This window comes from Mobula hypostoma, chromosome 8 (assembly GCF_963921235.1).
Source record: "Mobula hypostoma chromosome 8, sMobHyp1.1, whole genome shotgun sequence".
NCBI lineage: Eukaryota > Metazoa > Chordata > Chondrichthyes > Myliobatiformes > Myliobatidae > Mobula > Mobula hypostoma.
Window position 1 is genome coordinate 3,754,258 of NC_086104.1, and position 18,978 is coordinate 3,773,235.

Below are 18,978 nucleotides of genomic sequence, written 5' to 3' on the forward strand. Positions count from 1 at the left end.
TTCTTCAGATACATGAAGTGTAAAAGAGAAGCAAGAATGGATATCAGACTACTGGAAAATGATGTTGGAGAGGTAGTAATGGGGGACAATGAAATGGCGGATGAACTGAATGTATTTTGCATCAGTCTTCACTGTGGAATACTCTAACAGTATTGTGGAAGTTCCAGGTGTCAGGGAGCATGATGCGCATGAAGTAACCATAACTGGAGAAACTGAAACTGTAAGGTCTGAAGGTTGATAAGTCACCTGGACCACATGGTGTACACCCCAAAGTTCTGGAAAAGATGGCTGAAGGGCTGTTGTGGCATTAGTAATGAACGTTCATGAATCACTAGATTCTGGAACGTTTCCAGAAACTGGAAAATAGCAAATGTCACTACACTCTTTCAAGAAGAGAGAGAGGCACAAGAAAGGAAACTAAAGGCCAGTTCGTCTGCCCTTGGTGGTGGGAAAATGTTGCAGTTAGTTATGAAGGATGAGGTCTCCGGATACTTGGAGGCACATAATAAAATAGGCATGGATTCCTCAAGGGAAAATCTTGCCGAAGAAATCTGTCGGAATGTTTTGAAGAATCAACAAAGGAGAATCAGTTGATGTTGTGTACTTGGATTTTCAGACGACCCTTGACAAAGTGCCACAGCTTAACACGCTGCGAGTAATCTTCACTGCAAGAAAGATTCTAGCTTGGATAAAACAGTGGCTGATTGGCAGGAGGCAAAGACTGGGAATAAAGGAATCCTTTCCTGACTGGCTGCCTGTCATTAGTGGTGTTCCATGGGACTCTGTGTTTGAACCGATTATTTTTACATTTATGTTAATAATTTGGGTGATGGAATTGATGGCTTTCTTGCAAAATTTGCGGGATGACATGAAGTTAGGTGGAGGTGCAGATAGTTTTCAGGAAGGCTACAGAGCACAGAAAAATTAGGAGAATGGGCAAAGAAATAGCTGAATAAAGAATACAGTGTCGGGAAGTTTCTGGTCATGTACTTTGATTGACAAAATGAAAGGGTTGACTGTTTTCTAAATGGAGAGAAAATACAAAAAAACAGAGGTGCAAAAGGATTTGTGCAGGTTTCCCTAAAGGTTAATATGCAGATTGAGTCTGTAGTGAGGAAAGCAAATGGAAAGTTAGCATTCATTCAAGAGGACTAGAATATAAAGGTAAGGATGTAATGTTGTAACTTTATAAAGAGGCCTTATTTTGGAGTATTGTGAGCAGTTTTGGGCCCTTTATCTTGGAACGGATGTACTGAAACTGTAAAGTGTTCAAAGGAGGGTCATGAAAATGAGTCCAGGATTTAATGATATGTCATCTGAAGATTATTTGATGGCTCTAAGCTTGTTTTCACTGGAATTCAGAAGAATGAGTGGTGACCCCATTGAAACCTATCAAATGGTGAAAGGCCTTGATAGAGTGGATCTGGAGAGGATGTCTCCTCTGGTGGGAGAGTCTAAGACCAGAGGACACAGCCTCAAAATGGAGGGGCACCCTTTTAGAACTGAGATAAGGAGGAACTTATTTAGGCAGAGAGTGAAGAATCTGTGGAATTTTTTGCCACAGGCATGTGCTGAGGCCAAGTTCTTAAAGTATATTTAAGGCAGAGGTTGATAGATTCTCGATGGTCAGGGCATGAAAGGATACAGAGAGAATGCAGGAGATTGGGGCTGAGAGGAAAATTGGATGAGCCATGATGAAATGGAGCAGACTCGATGGGCCAAGTGGCCTAATTCTGCTCCTAAACAACAGGAATTCTGCAGATGCTGGAAATTCAAGCAACACACATCAAAGTTGCTGGTGAACACAACAGACCAGGCAGCATCTCTAGGAAGAGGAGCAGTCGACGTTTCAGGCTGAGACCCTTCGTCAGGACTAACTGAAGGAAGAGTGGGTAAGAGATTTGAAAGTTGGAGGGGGAGATCCAAAATGATAGGAGAAGACAAGAGGGGGAGGGATGGAGCCAAGAGCTGGACAGGTGATTGGCAAAAGGGATACGAGAGGATCATGGGACAGGAGGTCCAGGAAGAAAGACAAGGGGGGGGGAACCCAGAGGATGGGCAAAGGGGATATTCAGAGGGACAGAAAGGAGAGTGAGAGAAAGAATGTGTGTATAAAAGTAAGTAACAGATGGGGTATGAGGGGGAGGTGGAGCATTAGCGGAAGTTAGAGAAGTCGATGTTCATATATCTTATAATCTTATAAGCACAATTCCCCAACTAATGAAGGCCAACACACTATACACCTGAACTACCCTATCATCTCGTATGTCAACTTTGAGGAATCTATGGGTACACAGCCAAAGCCAGGATATAATAATCAGTACTGAGAGAATGCTGGATCTGAAAGTACTTTGTTGTTGGCTTGTTGATCCTACTGGAGTCTCTGAAGTATTTTATTTAGAGGCACAGCTCAATATCAGACCTTTTCAGCCCAATGATCCCACACCACCCAATTACACCCATATGACCTATTAATCTACTTACACATAAAGGCCTCAATAGAGGGGATGCAGAGAAGATGTTTCCAATGCTGGGGGAGTCTAAGGCAAGAGGACACAGCCTCAGAATAAAGGGGAGTCCTTTTACAACAGAGATGAGGCATTGCTTTACCCAGGGAGTGGTGAGTATGTGAAATCTTTGCCACAGGCAGCTGTGGAGGCCATGTCATTGGGTATACAACAGAAGCTGATAGATTCTTGATTGATCAGGGCATGAAGGGATACGGGGAGAAGGCAGGAGATTGGGGCTGAGGGAAAATGGATCACTGATTCATAGATTTATACTATTAACTCCTTGCTCTGATTTTCTGTATACTAGCTGATAGAGTCTTACTGCATGGAAACAGGCCCATTGGCCAATATATGTAGGGAGAATATCAGAGGTAAATTTTGTTAAGAGCGGTAAGTGCATGGAGCACACTGCCAGGAGGTGGTGGTAGAGGCAGGTACATTGAGGGCACTTAATAAATTCTTAGATAGGCACATGGATGATAGAAAAATGGAGGGCTGTGTGGCCGGGAAGGGTTAGATTAATCTAAGGGTAGATTAAAGGGTCAGCACCACATTATGGGCCGAAGGGTCTGTGCTGTGCTGTTGTATTCATCTCTTCAAATGGAAGTAGTTGTGTGCTGTATGGGTAACGTTAGTCAGACTATACTGTGAGGTAAACTGTGTCTGCACCCTATTGAGAGGGATATTGCCAGGATGAGGATAAATTTCTTTAGCCAGAGAGTGGTGAATCTATGGAATTCATTACCACAGACAGCTGTAGAGGCCAAGTCATTGGGTATATTTAAAGTGGTAGTTGATAGATTATTAATTAACTAGGGCATCAAAGGTTATGGAGAGAAGGCAGGAGAATGGGATTGAGAAGGAAAATAAATCAGCTGAGATGGAATGGTGGAGCAGACTCTAGGCCGAATGGCCTAACTCTGCTCCGATGTGTCATGGTCTTGAGGAGTTAATAGCACACACAAATCAGTTAGCTTCAGGGAGCAGACTATGGCCAGAGCAGCCAGCTGCCTGTGTCTGACTAACAGCTGCTGCCCAGAATTGGACAGGGACCACAGACAGAGTGCCTTCTCCCAGTGTGCCCGTTTCTGCTGTCATTGACTGTGCTACTGGTCTGTATAGCACTAATGCACACAGGCATCTTCTGTAGGAACAGGAGGAAGATGTTCGGATCGTTCCGCATTCGTCTCAATCTTGGATGATCAGTATTTCAGCTTCATCTACCTGCTTCATGTCCCTCAATCAACGAACCCAACAGATCTTGAGTCAAGAGCTGCCAAATAATGTTTAGTTTAGAGATACAGCACAGTAACTGTCCCTTCCAGCTGAATGAGACTGCACTGTCCAATTACACCCACACGACAATGAACCCACTGGCCGGTATGCGGAAAGACTCCAGAGCATCTGGAGGAAAACCTATGCAATCACAAGCAGAAGGTACAAACTCCTTACGGACAATGGTGGAATTGTTTTATAACATTCTGGTTAGACCACACTTGAAGTATTGTGTTCAGTTCTGGTCACTTCTTCAGGGATGGATGTAGCTGCTTCAGGGAGGACGCAGAGGAGATTTACCAGGACGGTGCTTGAATTAGAAAGCATGGCTAATGAGGATAGGTTGAGTGAGCTGGGGCTTTTCTCTTTAGACTGAAGGAGAATGAGGGGTGACTTGATGCAGTGTACAAGATGATGCTGAAAAGGTTCACTAGGATGCTGTCTGGATCAGAGGGTATGAGCTATACAGAGAGGGTGAACAAATTTGGATTGTGTTCTCTCAAACATCAGAGGCTGAAGAGGGATCTGATACAAGTTTATAAAATTGCAAGAGGCATCGGTAACAAAAGGAATTTTTTTCCCTGAGTGGAGATGTAATAGATAGCAAAGGGAATCTTTTTCCCAGGGTGAAAATGCCAAATTTAGAGGGTGTTAATTTTAGGTGAGGGGCTAAAATTTAAACGGTATTGCAGTAGTTAGCATAAATCTATTTTAGGAGCAGCAACCTGTGTTCAAATCCAGCCTGTGCTGTAAGGAGTTCGTATGTTCCTCCCTGTGACTGTGTGTGTTTCCTCCGGGCGCTCTGGTTTCCTCCCGCAGCCTAAAGTCAATTTGCCAAATTAATTGGTCACATGGCTGTAATAGGGAGGGCTGGAAGCATCTGTTACTATAAATAAATAAAACACAGTATTTCCACGGCAGGATTTTTAGCGTGGTGAGTAACTGGAGTATTGTCAGGGAAAGAGGTGGGAGTGGATACAACAGCATCTTTAGTAGGAAGCTGGGCACATGAGCACTCAGAGAAAGTGCATGCAGATTGGAAGTTTTAAACTGGCTTCATAGTTGCACAGACACTAGGCTGACTGGCCTGTTCTTGATATAATAATAATAATGTACTAGCAGGTCGGGCTGGCCTGTGGTGTAGTGGCATCAGCAGTAGATTTCAAAGTGGATGGTCCTGAGATTGAATCTGGCCGGGTCCCGACCTGGGCATTCCATATAATGCCACAAAGACCTTGTGGAGAACTACACAACGATGACCTGATGGCACTCAGCAACAACAGCATTAACATTTAGCTTTGTAAGATTGTGGTTCAATGCCCCCCATTGTTTGTATGTCCCCTTATGACCGAGTGGGTTTCCTCCAGGTCCCTCTCCACATCCCAGAGATGTGCAGGTGAGGGTTAGTAAGGTGTGCATGCTATATCGGTGCCTTAAGTGTGGTGACACTTGTGGGCTGCTCCCAGCATTTCTTCAGACAGTGTTGGTCATTGACACAAAAGACACATTTCACTGTAGGTTTCAATGTACACATGACAAATAAGGGTAATCTTTTAATGCCTTTCTAAGAACATGGTAATTAAACGGACAAGATTGTGCTGGCACAGGTTTAATGGGCTGAGGTGGCCTCAGTTCTAGTAATTTAGTAATCCTATGGTCTGGTAATCTAGTAATCTTATGATCTAATTTGAGTCAACAAGAATCCAGTGAGACACGACAATCAGCAAGTTGACACTTGGGCCAGAGAGGGAAAGTGGAGGCAGGGAGAGGCACATGGGTGCAGTCGATGATGGAGGGAATGAGTGATTCACTTCAGGAACTTGGGATTTCGTTCTTGTTTTGATGAAGATTCAGATTGTTCAGTGGAGAGGAGATTGGGAATGGGGTCATAACCAAAGATCAAGATAAGTTTATTGTCTAAGTACATTTATGTCACCATGTACAACCCTGAGATTGATTTGTTTGTGGGCACACTCAATAAATCCAAGAACCATAATAGAATCCATGTAAGACCGCACCAACTGGGTGAATGACCAGTGTGCAGAAAACACAAACTGTGCAAATACAAAAAGAAAGAAATAAAAGTAATAATAAATCATCAGGCAAAAGAAGAAATCGAGAACATGAGATGAAAGGTCCTTGAAAATGAGTCCAATGATTGTGGAAACATTTCAGTGATGGGGCCAGTGAAGTTGAGTGACAATTATCCCCACTGGTTCAAGAGTCTGATGGCGAGGGGTAATAACTGTTCCTGAACTTGGTGGTGGGGTCCTGATGCTCCTGTACATTCACTGGTACATTGGACACAGTGAGCAACACTGAGTGGTATTCAGCCTGAAACATGAGCTTGATTTCTCTCTCCACAGTTGCTGCCTAACCAGCTGAGTATCTCTAATATTTTTGGTTTTAAATTGATACTTGCGGAGATTGACTATATTTTTTTACATAAACAGTGAAACACCAAAACAAACAGTGAAATGTGTTTGAGTTAATGAGCAACACTGTCTGAGGATGTGCTCGAGGCAGCCCACAAGTGTAGCCATGATTCTGGTGCCAACATCACTTGCCCACAACTTACTAATTCTAACCCGTAAGTTGTTCGATGTGGAAGGAAACCAGAGCACCCAGAGGAACCCCACACAGTCACGTGAAGAATTACAAATTCTTTACAGACACTGGCTGGATTTAAAGCTGGATCTCTGGTGCTGTGATAGCATTAAGCTATTACACTTCAATGCCAGCCCATCTCATGGGTCAAGCTTTGCCTGTCCATTTTAAAGTGAATGGGAGGAAATTACCCCTTTCATCCCTCCACACTGACCATAAATCCTCAGGAAGAACATTAGAGGTACTGCATCACTGGAGTGTGACCATTCCAGAGCACGCTGGATACGAGAGGAGTCACATGACTTCCCAGTACAAGAGAGCAAATCTCTCTGTGCAATGGTGCTTTAACTAACAGCATACTGACCCAGTATCAGGAAGCCAATGGGACAGACTGTATTCACCCCGGGGCCTGAAATGTTTCTGCAAATTACTTGCAAGAGCAGCAATTAACTTGTCTCCATGGCAACTGGGACTTGGGGACTTGTGGATGATCACACGTGACTGTTTGAGTTACTGGAGGTCACACAAAAGCAGCATTTTAGAAGTGAAATTGTCACCTGATTTATCTCCACTGTCTCAGCACAGCCCACTGCTTCCAGCTAAAAAGAGGGACAATACAGAGAGAGAGAGCAATGAGAGTGAGATAGAGACAAAAGAGAGTGTGTGTGAGAGAGAGAAAATGTGTGTGTATAAGTGAGATAGAGAGTGTGTTGTGTGTGTGTGAGAGAGAGGGACATGGAATCTTACAGCACAGACAAAGCTCAGTGAGACCTCAGGCAAACAGGCCCTTCAGCCCATCTAGTCTATAACTACCATCAGATATCCATCTATACTGATCCTAATGGCCAGATCTGAAGGAGGGAATCCACAGAAATTCTCAACTAAGTCACCAACGACTCTTTATTGAAGAGAAAAGAAATTACATTCTTAGAAAAAGGCTTTTTCCAGAAAGTTGTTGAGGAACATTCCCAAAGGATCCAGCTTCTCACGAACGGAGCAGAAATTCTGGAAAGCAGGATACATCTGTTCAAAGTCCTTGTGGACACAGCTGTTGGCCTGGATAGTTAACAAAGAGCAGAGATTAGAACTAACACAGCAAATTCTGTAAATAGCCAGCAGGTCAGGCAGCATCTGTGGAGGGAAGAGCAGAATTAACCCCTCAAGTTGATCAGCTTACCTCATTAGAGATTTAGACTGACTTAAGGGGTATTTGATAGAGATATACAAGATTATGAGGGGTACAGATAATGTAAATGCAAGCAAGCTGTTTCCACTCAGGTTGGCTGAGATTACAACTGGAGGTCATGGATTACAGGTGAAGGATGAGGGGAACTTCTTCACTCAGAGGTTGGTGAGAGTATGGAATGAGCTGCCAGGAGGAAATAATGGATTCAGGTTCAATTTCAAAGTATAAGAGAAATTTGGATGGGTAGGTAGGGCTATGGTCTGAATGCAGGTCGATGGGACTAAGCCGATTAATGGTTCAGCATGGGCTAGATGGGCCAAAGGGCCTGTTTCAGTGCTGTAGTGTTCTATGACTATACCATGTGTCTCCACATGTCCATTTCCCTCCAGTCCCTATCTGTTCATGTGGCTGTATAAACGTCTCTTAAATACCACCATCATATCTCCACCACCATCCCTGGCAGAACATTCCAGGCACCTGCCCCTCTCTGTATAAAACAAAATCTAGCCCCACATTTCCCCTTTAAACTTTCCTCTTTCACCTTAAAGCTAGTCCCTTTGGTATTTGACTCTTGGAAAAAGACTCTGGCTCTCTGCTCTATCTATGCCTTCAATAATTGTAAACCTCTATCAGGTCTCTCCTTAGTCTCGGCCACTCCAGAGGAAATGATCCAAGTTATTCCAAACTCTCCTTAGTTACAAAATACACCTGGACTAAGATGTTAACTGTCCTGTGCTATCACCAGTGGGATCATCAGTTGATCTGCCACCTGTCTTCAGGAGTTTCGGCCCGCTTATGATCAAGACTCCCTCGAGGTGGTGGGCCAGCAGTGCTAAAGCACCACCTCCTACTGGTGAGTTTAAAAACTTGGCATCTGCCTCTATCAGTCACTTCCATCGAACAGATAGTCTGCTCTTCAGGTGTCTATGCAACTAGTGAAGAGTTTGAAAGATATGTATACACTGTCTGACTATCTGCCCCTCTGGACATACTTGGTCCACACCCATGCTGATCCTGTCTCTGCTGCCTCAGCTACAGCCCTGCTGGTTGACTTGATCTCTCTTCTAGTGAAGCCAAGGTCATGCAGCCACTTCTGGAGAGTGAACGCAATAAACCCACGGCAGCCTACTTCGAATGGATAGCATGAGACCTTCCACCCTCTGTCTCTGCACTCTGATCTTAATTCTGCATACTTGGTTAACTTGCGCTCATGGGCTTCATCGATGTTGTCTTCCTAGGGGACTGTGATTTCACCAATAACCGCTTCCCTACTGGTGTCAGACCATACGATTATATCTGGACGCAATGTTGTGAAAGCTATTTGCTCCGGGAAACTGCCTTTCCTGTCCAGGTCAGCCTTGATAATACTCTCTAATCCAGGCAACATCCTGATGAACCTCTTTCTTCACTGTGTACAAAGCCTTCATATCCTTCCTGTAATGTTACATTGAGGAGAGTGAGAGATCGGTTTGAAACACACAGTGATCTCGGATGCTTAGACATAGACATGGTGACACAGCTCCCTCAGGCCCATCCCCACACAAGTTGGCCACTGAAAAGTGTTACTCAGAGCCTCGTGAATGTGAATTGTTTGGCATTTTCCAAGCTGACATGATGTTATTTTGGGCAGGAAACCAGGGAATCGATTGGAAGAGAAGCACAGTAATGTTTGGAAAGTTGCAGAAGTCCATGTTATTCACTGTTTCTTCTGTTCTTGTTCAGCCCTGTGCTCCTGATTTATGGTCACCCAGTATGAAGAGGGTGGGTTGCACGGGGAATCTACTGGTGGGATTGCACCTGGGCCTAGCCAAGATGGCTATCCGAGGGTCCAGGCTGCTGGCAGTCAAGGGCTCTGCACAGGCTGACTAGCTGCAATTCTTCCAGGGTTATGTTCGTGCCTGACTATCTTTAGAGAGGGAGCATGTGGCCACGATGGACACGGTGGGGGAGTTCTGAGAACGGTGGGCCCACCAGGGAGTTGAGTGTTTTGTAGATGATAGTAAACATATTTTAATTTGAAATTATAAATAGTATTGTAAATCTCTGATCATTGTGTGTATTTTATGAGCGAATAAGCTTTTGTAGTTTTTGAAGAAAATGGATTTTTGTAGGGAACATTTCTGCTGTGTTGACCTCTCTGCTTTGAACCTGGCATCAGCCAATTCTGCTCCCTTATATGAACACTGTCACTCACCTTGGCCCAGTGAGGTCTCCCCCCGTTCTTTCTCATGATCTCTTCATATATCTCCCAATACCGTTTTCGGGGCACCTCCTTCCCATAGGGTCTGCGGGAGAGAGAGGGAGTGATCACACCGGTCATCAGGGCAGTGGGCAGCACAGTCTTCCCACACTCTGGGAACACAATGTCCTCAGCGTTGGCTCTGCCCCTCGTCAGAACTATTACCAGTCTATAAATCACTCACTCTTCATCTGTCTGTCTCTATCTATGTCTGTCTCCCTCTCTCCGTCTCTCTCTCTGCCTCTCTATCTCTCTGTGTCTCTTGCTTTCTGTCTCCATTTCTCCCTCTCTGTCTCATTCATTCTCTCTGATACAAGCACACACACACACACACACTCACACACAGACACTCACGCGCGCACACACACACACACACACACACTCACACACACACACGCGCGCACACACACACACACACTCTCACACACACACTCTCACACACACACACACTCACACACACACTCTCACACACTCGCACACACACACAGACACTCGCACACACACACACTCACACACACACTCTCACACACTCACGCACACACACACAGACACTCGCACACACACACAGACACTCGCACACACACACACTCACACACACACTCTCACACACTCACGCACACACACACAGACACTCGCACACACACACACGCGCGCACACACACACACTCACACACACACTCTCTCACACACACACACACTCACGCACACACACACAGACACTCGCACACACACACACACACACTCACACACTCACACACAGACACTCGCGCACACACACACACACACACTCACACACACACTCTCACACACACACACACACACACGTACACACACACACACTCACACACACACTCTCACACACACACACACACACTCACGCACACACACACAGACGCTCGCGCACACACACACACACACTCACACACACACACACTCCCACTCACACGCGCGCACACACACACACACACTCACACACACACTCACGCACACACACACACACACACACACACACTCCCACTCACACGCGCGCGCACACACACACACACACACACACACTCTCACACATATACACACACTTGCTCGGAATGTACAGTGTCTGACACCGGGACACAGATGTACGGACTGTCCTAGACATAGTATCCTGCTGGTGGGGCTGATCTGTGATCTGCTGCCTCTCCCGATACCTGTATATGATAATGTTGATGAAGCAGGTGTCTCGCTTGTAGCAGGGGCTGAGAAAAATCTCATCAGCACGAGCGAACCGGATCTCAACCGGGAAATGGACGCGCACCTCAGGGTTCCTGTCCAGCCACTCCTTTAGCTGTCCCAGCACTGCACCCGTCTTCTCACTGTAACCAACAAAGTGTGCATCAAACATACTCCCAGACTTGGGCTGACAGGATGCCAACCCGTCATTGCTCTGGGAATACCGCGTCCAAGTCTCCTCAGACAAAGTCTGGATGTAACAGGAAGAGACAGCAAGCCGTAGAGGCAAAGACGGAGGTGGGTGTGACAGGGGAGAAGGGATGTGGCAGAGTGGTTAAGCTGATCTTTGTACGTGGCTTCACAATATAAAACAGCAAAACCACAGGGTGGTGGAGGGCCTGATATGAAACCTAACGAATGCTGAAAGGCCCCAATAGAGTGTAGCGGATGTTCCCAGTGGTGGGGGAATCTAAGACCAAAGGACAGAGCCTCAGAATAGATGGGTGTCCTTCTAGATGGAGATGAGGAGATCTTTAGCCAGACGGTGGTGAATCTCTGGAATTCGTTGCAGCAGGCAGCTGTGGAGGACTAATCGTTGGGTATATTTAAGGCAGAGCTTGATGGATTCTTGATTGATCAGCACATGACAGGACACGGGGAGAAGGCAGAAAATTGGGGCTGAGAGGGAAAATGGATCAGCCATGATGTAATGATAGAGCAAATTCGATGGACCAAATGAGCTAATTCTGCTCTTATATCTTATGGTCTTCTGGCTCGTGTACACCTCAGTGACCCACGATTGATACTGGCTATATAGGGTGATTCATTTTTCCGTCATCCAGGTGTCTATCTCAGAGTTTCTTAAATGTCCCTAATGTATCTGCCACTACCACCACCCTCAGTAGAGCATTCCACGCACTCACCACTCTCTGTGTAACAAACCCATCTCTGACATCCTCCCTGTACTTCTATCCAAATACCTTAAGCAAATGCCTTCTCATATTAACCATTTCCGACTTGGGAAAAAGTCTCCGGCTGTCCACTTGATCTATGCCTTTTATCATCTTGTACACCTCTATTAAGACACCTCTTTCCCTCTTTCACTCCACAGAGAAAATCATAGTTCACTGTTGTGTAAGGAGCACTGTTGCATAGATTGGCTATCTCACGGTGTGAAAGATACAGACTGCAGACTTCTGGAATCTGCAGTAACCGGGAGCTAAACTCGCAGAGAAATAGAGCAGAAGGAATTTACTGAAGCTATCTGGCACATACCTCTTATCTCTGCCTCTTATCGTCTTGTACACTCCTATCAAGTGACCTCTCATCTTCCTTCGCTCCAAAGAGAAAAGCCCTAACTCACTCAGCCTATCCTCATTAGACATGCTGTCTAATCCAGACTACATCCTGATAAATCCCAGAAGTGTGTTTTTTTTTGGTGTGATCAGTCACCGTGAATTCCCCCTAGTGTCAAGATGTTGGAATGAAAGATTTATCATAGAAGGTGTCTGATAGTCAGTGTGGAGCTGTGGAGGAAGCTGTAGCACACAGAGGAAACCCCTACAGTCATAGGAAGAATGTACTAATTCGTTACAGACAGCAGTGGGAACCAAACCTGTAATAGCTTTACACTAACTGGGTATGTGACTGTGCTACCCTACAACATAGATCAATTGTTGTGGGGTGGCATTGATTATTACAGATGCAACCAATACTGTAGATCAATTAGATCTCAATAGTATTTATCCATCTTGGTCAGTGACTCTGAAAACCCTCAATTTAGTAAACCCTAAATTGGGCACGTGGCCAAGTGGTTAAGGCGTTTGACAAGTGATCTGAAGATCGTGAGTTCGAGCCCCAGCCGAGGGAACTTGTTGTGTCCTTGAGCAAGGCACTTAATCACACATTGCTCTGCGACGACACCGGTGCCAAGCTGTATGGGTCCTCATGCCCTTCCCTTGGACAACATCGGTATCATGGAGAGGGGAGACTTGCAGCATGGGCAACAGCTGGTCTTCCATACAACCTTGCCCAGGCCTGTGCCCTGGAGAGTGAAGACTTTCCAGTCGCAGATCCATGGTTTCTCAAGGCTAATGGATGCCTTTTTTAGTAAACGCTGGAAGTGTACAACTCATGTGAGCAAAAGAGGAGGGGGGGGGAGAGAGAGAGAGAGAGAGAGAGAGAGAGAGAAAGAAGAAGAAGAAGAAGAAGAAGAAGAAGAAGAGATGGAGGTGTTAAAGAGACTGAGATAATCTGGGTGGTAAGGTAGCGTAGTGTTTAGCACGACGCTTTACAGGCGACCTGGGTTCAATTCCTGCCATTGCCTGTAACGAGATTGTATGTTCTCCCTGTGACCATGTGGGTTTCCTCTGGGTGCTCCGGTTGCCTCCCACAGTCCAAAGGTTGGTAGGTGAATTGGTCATTATAAGTTATGATTAGGCTAGGATTAAATCGGGAGACTGCTAGCCTTTTCCACACTGTATCTTAATAAGTAAATAAAGGGATTGAGAGATCCGAGGGAAAGATGGATAGGAGTCATTTGGCCTGAGAGGTGATACCACTGAGTGGTAGGAAGGAAAGAAGGCGGGAAGGGACTGAGCAAGGCGCAGGAAAGACAGTAACATGTTGCCATTGATGGATCGGGCTACTTACATGGGAACAGCCCAGTCTGATACGTGCTGCTTGAAGAGACACTCGAAGTTAAAAGCTTTGTCGCTCCGTTTGACCTGTGTGACCTTTGCTGAATAGATCAGCCAATAGAAGAAGCGGGTGATCCAGGGTACCAAGCGGGGGAAAAAGGTGCTGCAAGAGAAGGTCAGAGGTCAGTGGTTAGGGTTTGACCCAGGCATCCTGCTGGATCCATAGCCTGTGGGTTGGAAACCAAAAGAAACCAGAGAGCATCTCATTTAAATTAGATATATTAGTTTTATTTGTCATTTGAACATTGAAAATGTGTTATTAGCATTAATCTAACCCATCCCTCCCTCCATTTTTCTGTCATCCATATGCCCATCTAAAAATCTCCTAAATATCTCCAATATATCCGCCTTTATCACCAACTCAGGCAGCACATTCCACGTACCTACCACTCTGTGTAAAAAAATAACTTAACTCTGACATCCCCCTATACTTTCCGATAATCACCTTAAAACTATGCCTTTTCTTTTAAGCCATTTCCACGACAAGAAAGTCTCTGGTTGTCCACTTGATCGATGCCAATTATCAATATGACTCTATCAAGTCACTTTCCATCCTCCTTCCTTCCAAAGAGAAAAGCTGTGGCTCACAGGGCCTATCCACGTAAGACATTCTCTCTAATCCAGGCAGAATCCTGGTAAATCTCCTCTGCACCCTCTGTAAAGCGTCCACATCCTTCCTATAATGAGGCGACCAAAACCGAACATGATATTCCAAGTGTGATTTAACTTGGGTTTTATAGAGCTCTAACACTATCTTGCAGCTCTTGACCTGTGTCCCCTGCCTGAAGGCCAACACAGCATATGCCTTCTCATCAACTTGCGCAGCCAGTAACTTTGAGAGAAGTGTGTGAATCTGGGCTCACTGTGATGTGACCTGTCAGCTGGAGCTCTGAAAATGACCTTTGACCTGGGGGGCCTGGTGCATAAAGGAACGGCCGCTGACCTCTGAGACCATGCTTTGGCTTGGGTGGTGTCTAACTGACCTGATCCACAACAGCAGTTCCAGCAGGTAGTAGCCGATGACGTGGTCCTTCAGCCAGTTTGAGGTAGTCTTGATCGGCTGAAAAACACAGGACACACAGTTAGAGTAGCAGTTATGGGAATGTGGAGGGAACTGATGCCCATATCCAGTTCATCCCTGAAGTTGGCATTGACGTTGAAAGAATTTAGCTACCTGATGGGGCAGTTTCCCTGCTGAGTAACTATGTGACTGGGTGTTTTTGGCCCAGCTGTGAAAGTTCAAAGTGAATGTAGTATCAAAGCAGTTAGTCCGATGCTAATACTGCCTGGGGCGTCGGGGTTCAGAGTTCAATTCTGGCACTCTCTGTGAGCAAGTTTGTACATTCTCACTGCGAACCACATGGTGCTCTGGTTTTGTCCACAGTCCAAAGACATACAGGTTGTGGTCGTTATAGCTTGTCCTGTGATTAGGCTAGGGTTAAATCGGTGGGTTGCTGGGCGGTGTGGCTCATTGGGCCTGTTCCACACTGTATCTCTAAATAAATAAACAAGTACAAGCATATATGGCACCATATCCCACCCTGAGATTCATTTTCTTGTGGGTATTTACAGTCAGGTCCCCTTACTGCCGGTGATACAGAATCTCACAGAACAAAAGCACAACACACTGCACCTTGTCTGTGCGGTCTCCGTAGAAAACAGTTGTCTTGTCCGTGTGAGGGAACCAGAAAAAGCGGAAGTACTCCGATCGATGCAGGTGACTGTCCAGGTCATTCAGAACCTGCAGAAAGTCAGTGAGAGTCATTCTCATCTACAGTGAGACCCTGCACTCAGGACGAATTAATGAGTCAATATATACACAATATCCGGCGCTGCTGAACGGAGTGTCCACTCATCAGCTTCATTGCTCCATGTAGGAATTCATAGAACGTAGAACAGTACAGCACAATCCAGGCCCCTCGGGTTATGCTGACCTTTTAAACTATTCAAATTCTTCCCACCCACATAGCCCTTCATTTCTTGATCATCCATCTACCTGTCTGAGAGTCTCTTAAATGTCCCTAATGCATCTACCTCTACACCACCCTTGGCGGCAGGGCATTCCACGTACCCAACGCTCTGTGTAAAGAACTTACCTCTGACATCCCCTCTATACTTTCCTCCAATTGCATTAAAATTCTGACCCCCTATATTTGCCATTCCACTATCCGAATGTTGTGTGCTGGGGCAGCAGACACCAACGGAATCAACAAACTCATTCGTAAGGCCAGTGATGTTGTGGGGATGGAACTGGACTCTCTCACGGTGGTGTCTGAAAAGAGGATGCTGTCCAAGTTGCATGCCATCTTGGTCAATGTCTCCCATCCACTACATAATGTACTGGGTGGGCACAGGAGTACATTCAGCCAGAGACTCATTCCACCAAGAGGCAACACAGAGCGTCATAGGAAGTCATTCCTGCCTGTGGCCATCAAACTTTACAACTCCTCCCTTGGAGGGTCAGACACCCTGAGCCGATAGGCTGGTCCTGGACTTATTTCATAATTTACTGGCATAATTTACATATTACTATTTAACTATTTATGGTTCTATTACTATTTATTATTTATGGTGCAACTGTAACGAAAACCAATTTCCCCCGCATCAATAAAGTATGACTATGACTATGACTATGAATAAGTCTCTGTCCACTCGATCTGTACCTCTTATCAACTTGTTCACCTCTATCAAGTCACACCTCATCCTCCTTCACCCCAAGGAGATGCTATGCAACATTTGCAGGGCTGTCTATATAAGAAGATCACTCCATGCCTGATTGATGCCCTGAGACTGAAGAAAAACTGTGGGATAAAATATTTTCTTCTCGTTGCTGGTGAAATTTCACACCTCACCTACCAGTCAGAGTCAGGTTTAATATCACTGGCATGTATCATTACAGCACTACGTTGCAATACATAATAAAGCACAATAAATTACAATAAGAAATATATATATATATATATATATATACACACACATAATTAAATTAAATACGTAGTGCAAAAAGAAAGTAAAAGAGAAAAATAAAAGAATGATGTAGTGTTCATGGGTTCGTTGTCCATTCAGAAATCTGATGGCAGTAGGGAAGAAGCTGTTCCTGAAATGCAGAGTGTGTGTCTTTCGGCTCCTGAAGGCCCCTTGATGGCAGCAATGAGAATAGTAGGTGATGAGGATCCTTAATGTCGAATGCTGCATTTTTGAAGCATCGTCTTTTGTAAACATCCTCAATGCAGGGGAAGCTAGTATACATGGCTGAGTCTATAACCCTTTGCAGCTTTTTCCGATCCTGTGTAGTGCACCCCCAGCCCCCGTACCAGACGGTGATGCAACCAGTTAGAATGCTCTCCACAGTACGTCTGTAGAAATCTGCGAGGGCCTTTAGTGCCATACCAAATCTCCTCAAGCTACTAATCAAATATAGTCACTGTTGTGCCTTCTTTGTAATTGCATCAATATGTTGGGCCCAGGATAGATCATCAGAAACTTGAAACAGTTCATCCTCCAGCACCACAGTGGCTGCGCTGTTCACCATCTACAAACCACACCACAGCCAATCACCTAGGCACCTCCCAAACCTGGGTCTCCACCATTCGGGAAGAAGGCATCTTCTTGTAGCCAACCTCAGTCAGGGGGTACAGAAGCCTGCAGACCCATGCTACTGGATTCAGCCAAGATCTATTTCCCTCAACCATTCAGTTCAACCTAAGTCACTACAGTTCAGCCACAGTATGACCTGAAGAAGGGTCTTGGCCCAAAGTGTCGACTGCTTTTTTTATTTCCATAGATGCTTCCTGACCTGCTGAGTTTCTCCAGTGTTTTGTGTGTGTTGCTTTGGATTTCCAGTATCTGCAGACTCTCTCATGAGTATTACCATGATTATTGCAAACTCTGATGTCCCACAAATTTATATCCTCGTCCTCCTCTGTACACTCACAACTGCGTGGCCAGGACTTTCTCTACAAGTTTGCAGATGACACCACTATAGTGGGCCACATCTCAAAGGGGTCGAGTGCAGGAAGGAGATCGAGAGCTTAGTGACATGGTGTCATGACCACAACTATTCCCTCAACGTAGCGAAAACAAAAGAGCTGTCACTGACGTCAGGAAGGGCGGCACATGCACGGTGTTGAAGCTAAAAGGGTTGAGAGCTTCATGTCCTAGGAGAGAACATCATCTATCAAATATTGATAGGCCTTGATAGAGTCGATGTGGAGAGGATGTTTCCTATCGTGATGGGGTCTAGGACCAGAGAGCACAGCTTCAGAATACAAGGATGTCCCTTTAGAACAGAAATAAGGAGTAATTTCTTTAGCCATAGGGTAGTGAATCTGTGGAATTTGTTGCCACTGGCAGCTGTGAAGCACAGGTCACTGGGGGCATTTAATGTGGAGGTCGATAGGCTCTTGACTAGTCAGGGTGTGAAAGCTTATGGGGAGAAAGCAGGACAATGGGGTTGAGGGGGAAGTGGATCTGTTATGATGAAAAGCTGGAGCATTCGATGGGCTGTTCCTTTGTATTGTGGTCTTATGGTCATTCTGCAGATGTGCAGTAAAAAACATCGGAACAAACTACATCTCTACACGGTACAGAAACTGCACTGCAATAGATAGGAAGGCTCTACAATGGGTACCTAACTCTGCCCAGCACATCACCAGTACCACCCTATCCACCATATATACAGAAATGGGCAGAAAAAGAGCCAGTGACATCATGAACTTCCCACCCACCGTTTGTCCCACTCCCATCAGGGAAGAGGCTACGTAGCATCCACACTAGGGCTACCAGACTCAGAAATAGTTACTTTCCCCAAGCAGTAAGTCTGATCAACACCTCCAGCCACTAACCCACCCCTCCACACCCCCAACCACCACTTTTCTGTCACTATCATTTCCTGTCAGTCACCTTATGGACAGATGCCTCTGATGTCTAGTGTCACTTACAATCAATTTTTATATTTAAACTTTCTGATGTATTTACCTTTATCATGATTTTTTATTATTATTAATGTGCTGCATCAGATCTGGAGTAACAATTATTTTGTTCTCTTTAAACACTTGTGTACCAGAAATGACTTTAAACAATGTTGAATCTTCTTTTATTTAAATGATGCTCTCTCTGGTAGAAATCGTGTATAATTCATGTCTAATGTGTGTTTTTCATGTGAGTACCACTCATCTGGTGCTCTGTGCCTGTGATGCTGCTGAAAGTGCGTTCTTCATTGCCGATGTGCAGACCTGAACAATGAAAATAAATTTG

The 18,978-nt window shown here is 45.2% G+C and overlaps 1 protein-coding gene across 1 annotated transcript in view; it reads right to left on the bottom strand.

Annotated features, from left to right (window-relative positions):
- Window positions 1–7,281: 7,281 nt before the first annotated feature.
- LOC134350032 (L-gulonolactone oxidase-like) overlaps window positions 7,282–18,978 on the bottom strand; it is a 46,505-nt gene continuing 34,808 nt past the window's right edge. The window contains exons 7-12 of the mRNA XM_063054941.1: window positions 15,356–15,463; window positions 14,706–14,782; window positions 13,676–13,825; window positions 11,002–11,166; window positions 9,773–9,863; window positions 7,282–7,448 (exon numbers count right to left, since the gene is read on the bottom strand). Of these exons, the coding sequence (XP_062911011.1) occupies window positions 7,320–7,448; window positions 9,773–9,863; window positions 11,002–11,166; window positions 13,676–13,825; window positions 14,706–14,782; window positions 15,356–15,463 (720 nt within the window). The 3' untranslated portion in view covers window positions 7,282–7,319. The remainder of the gene's footprint in view (window positions 7,449–9,772; window positions 9,864–11,001; window positions 11,167–13,675; window positions 13,826–14,705; window positions 14,783–15,355; window positions 15,464–18,978) is intronic.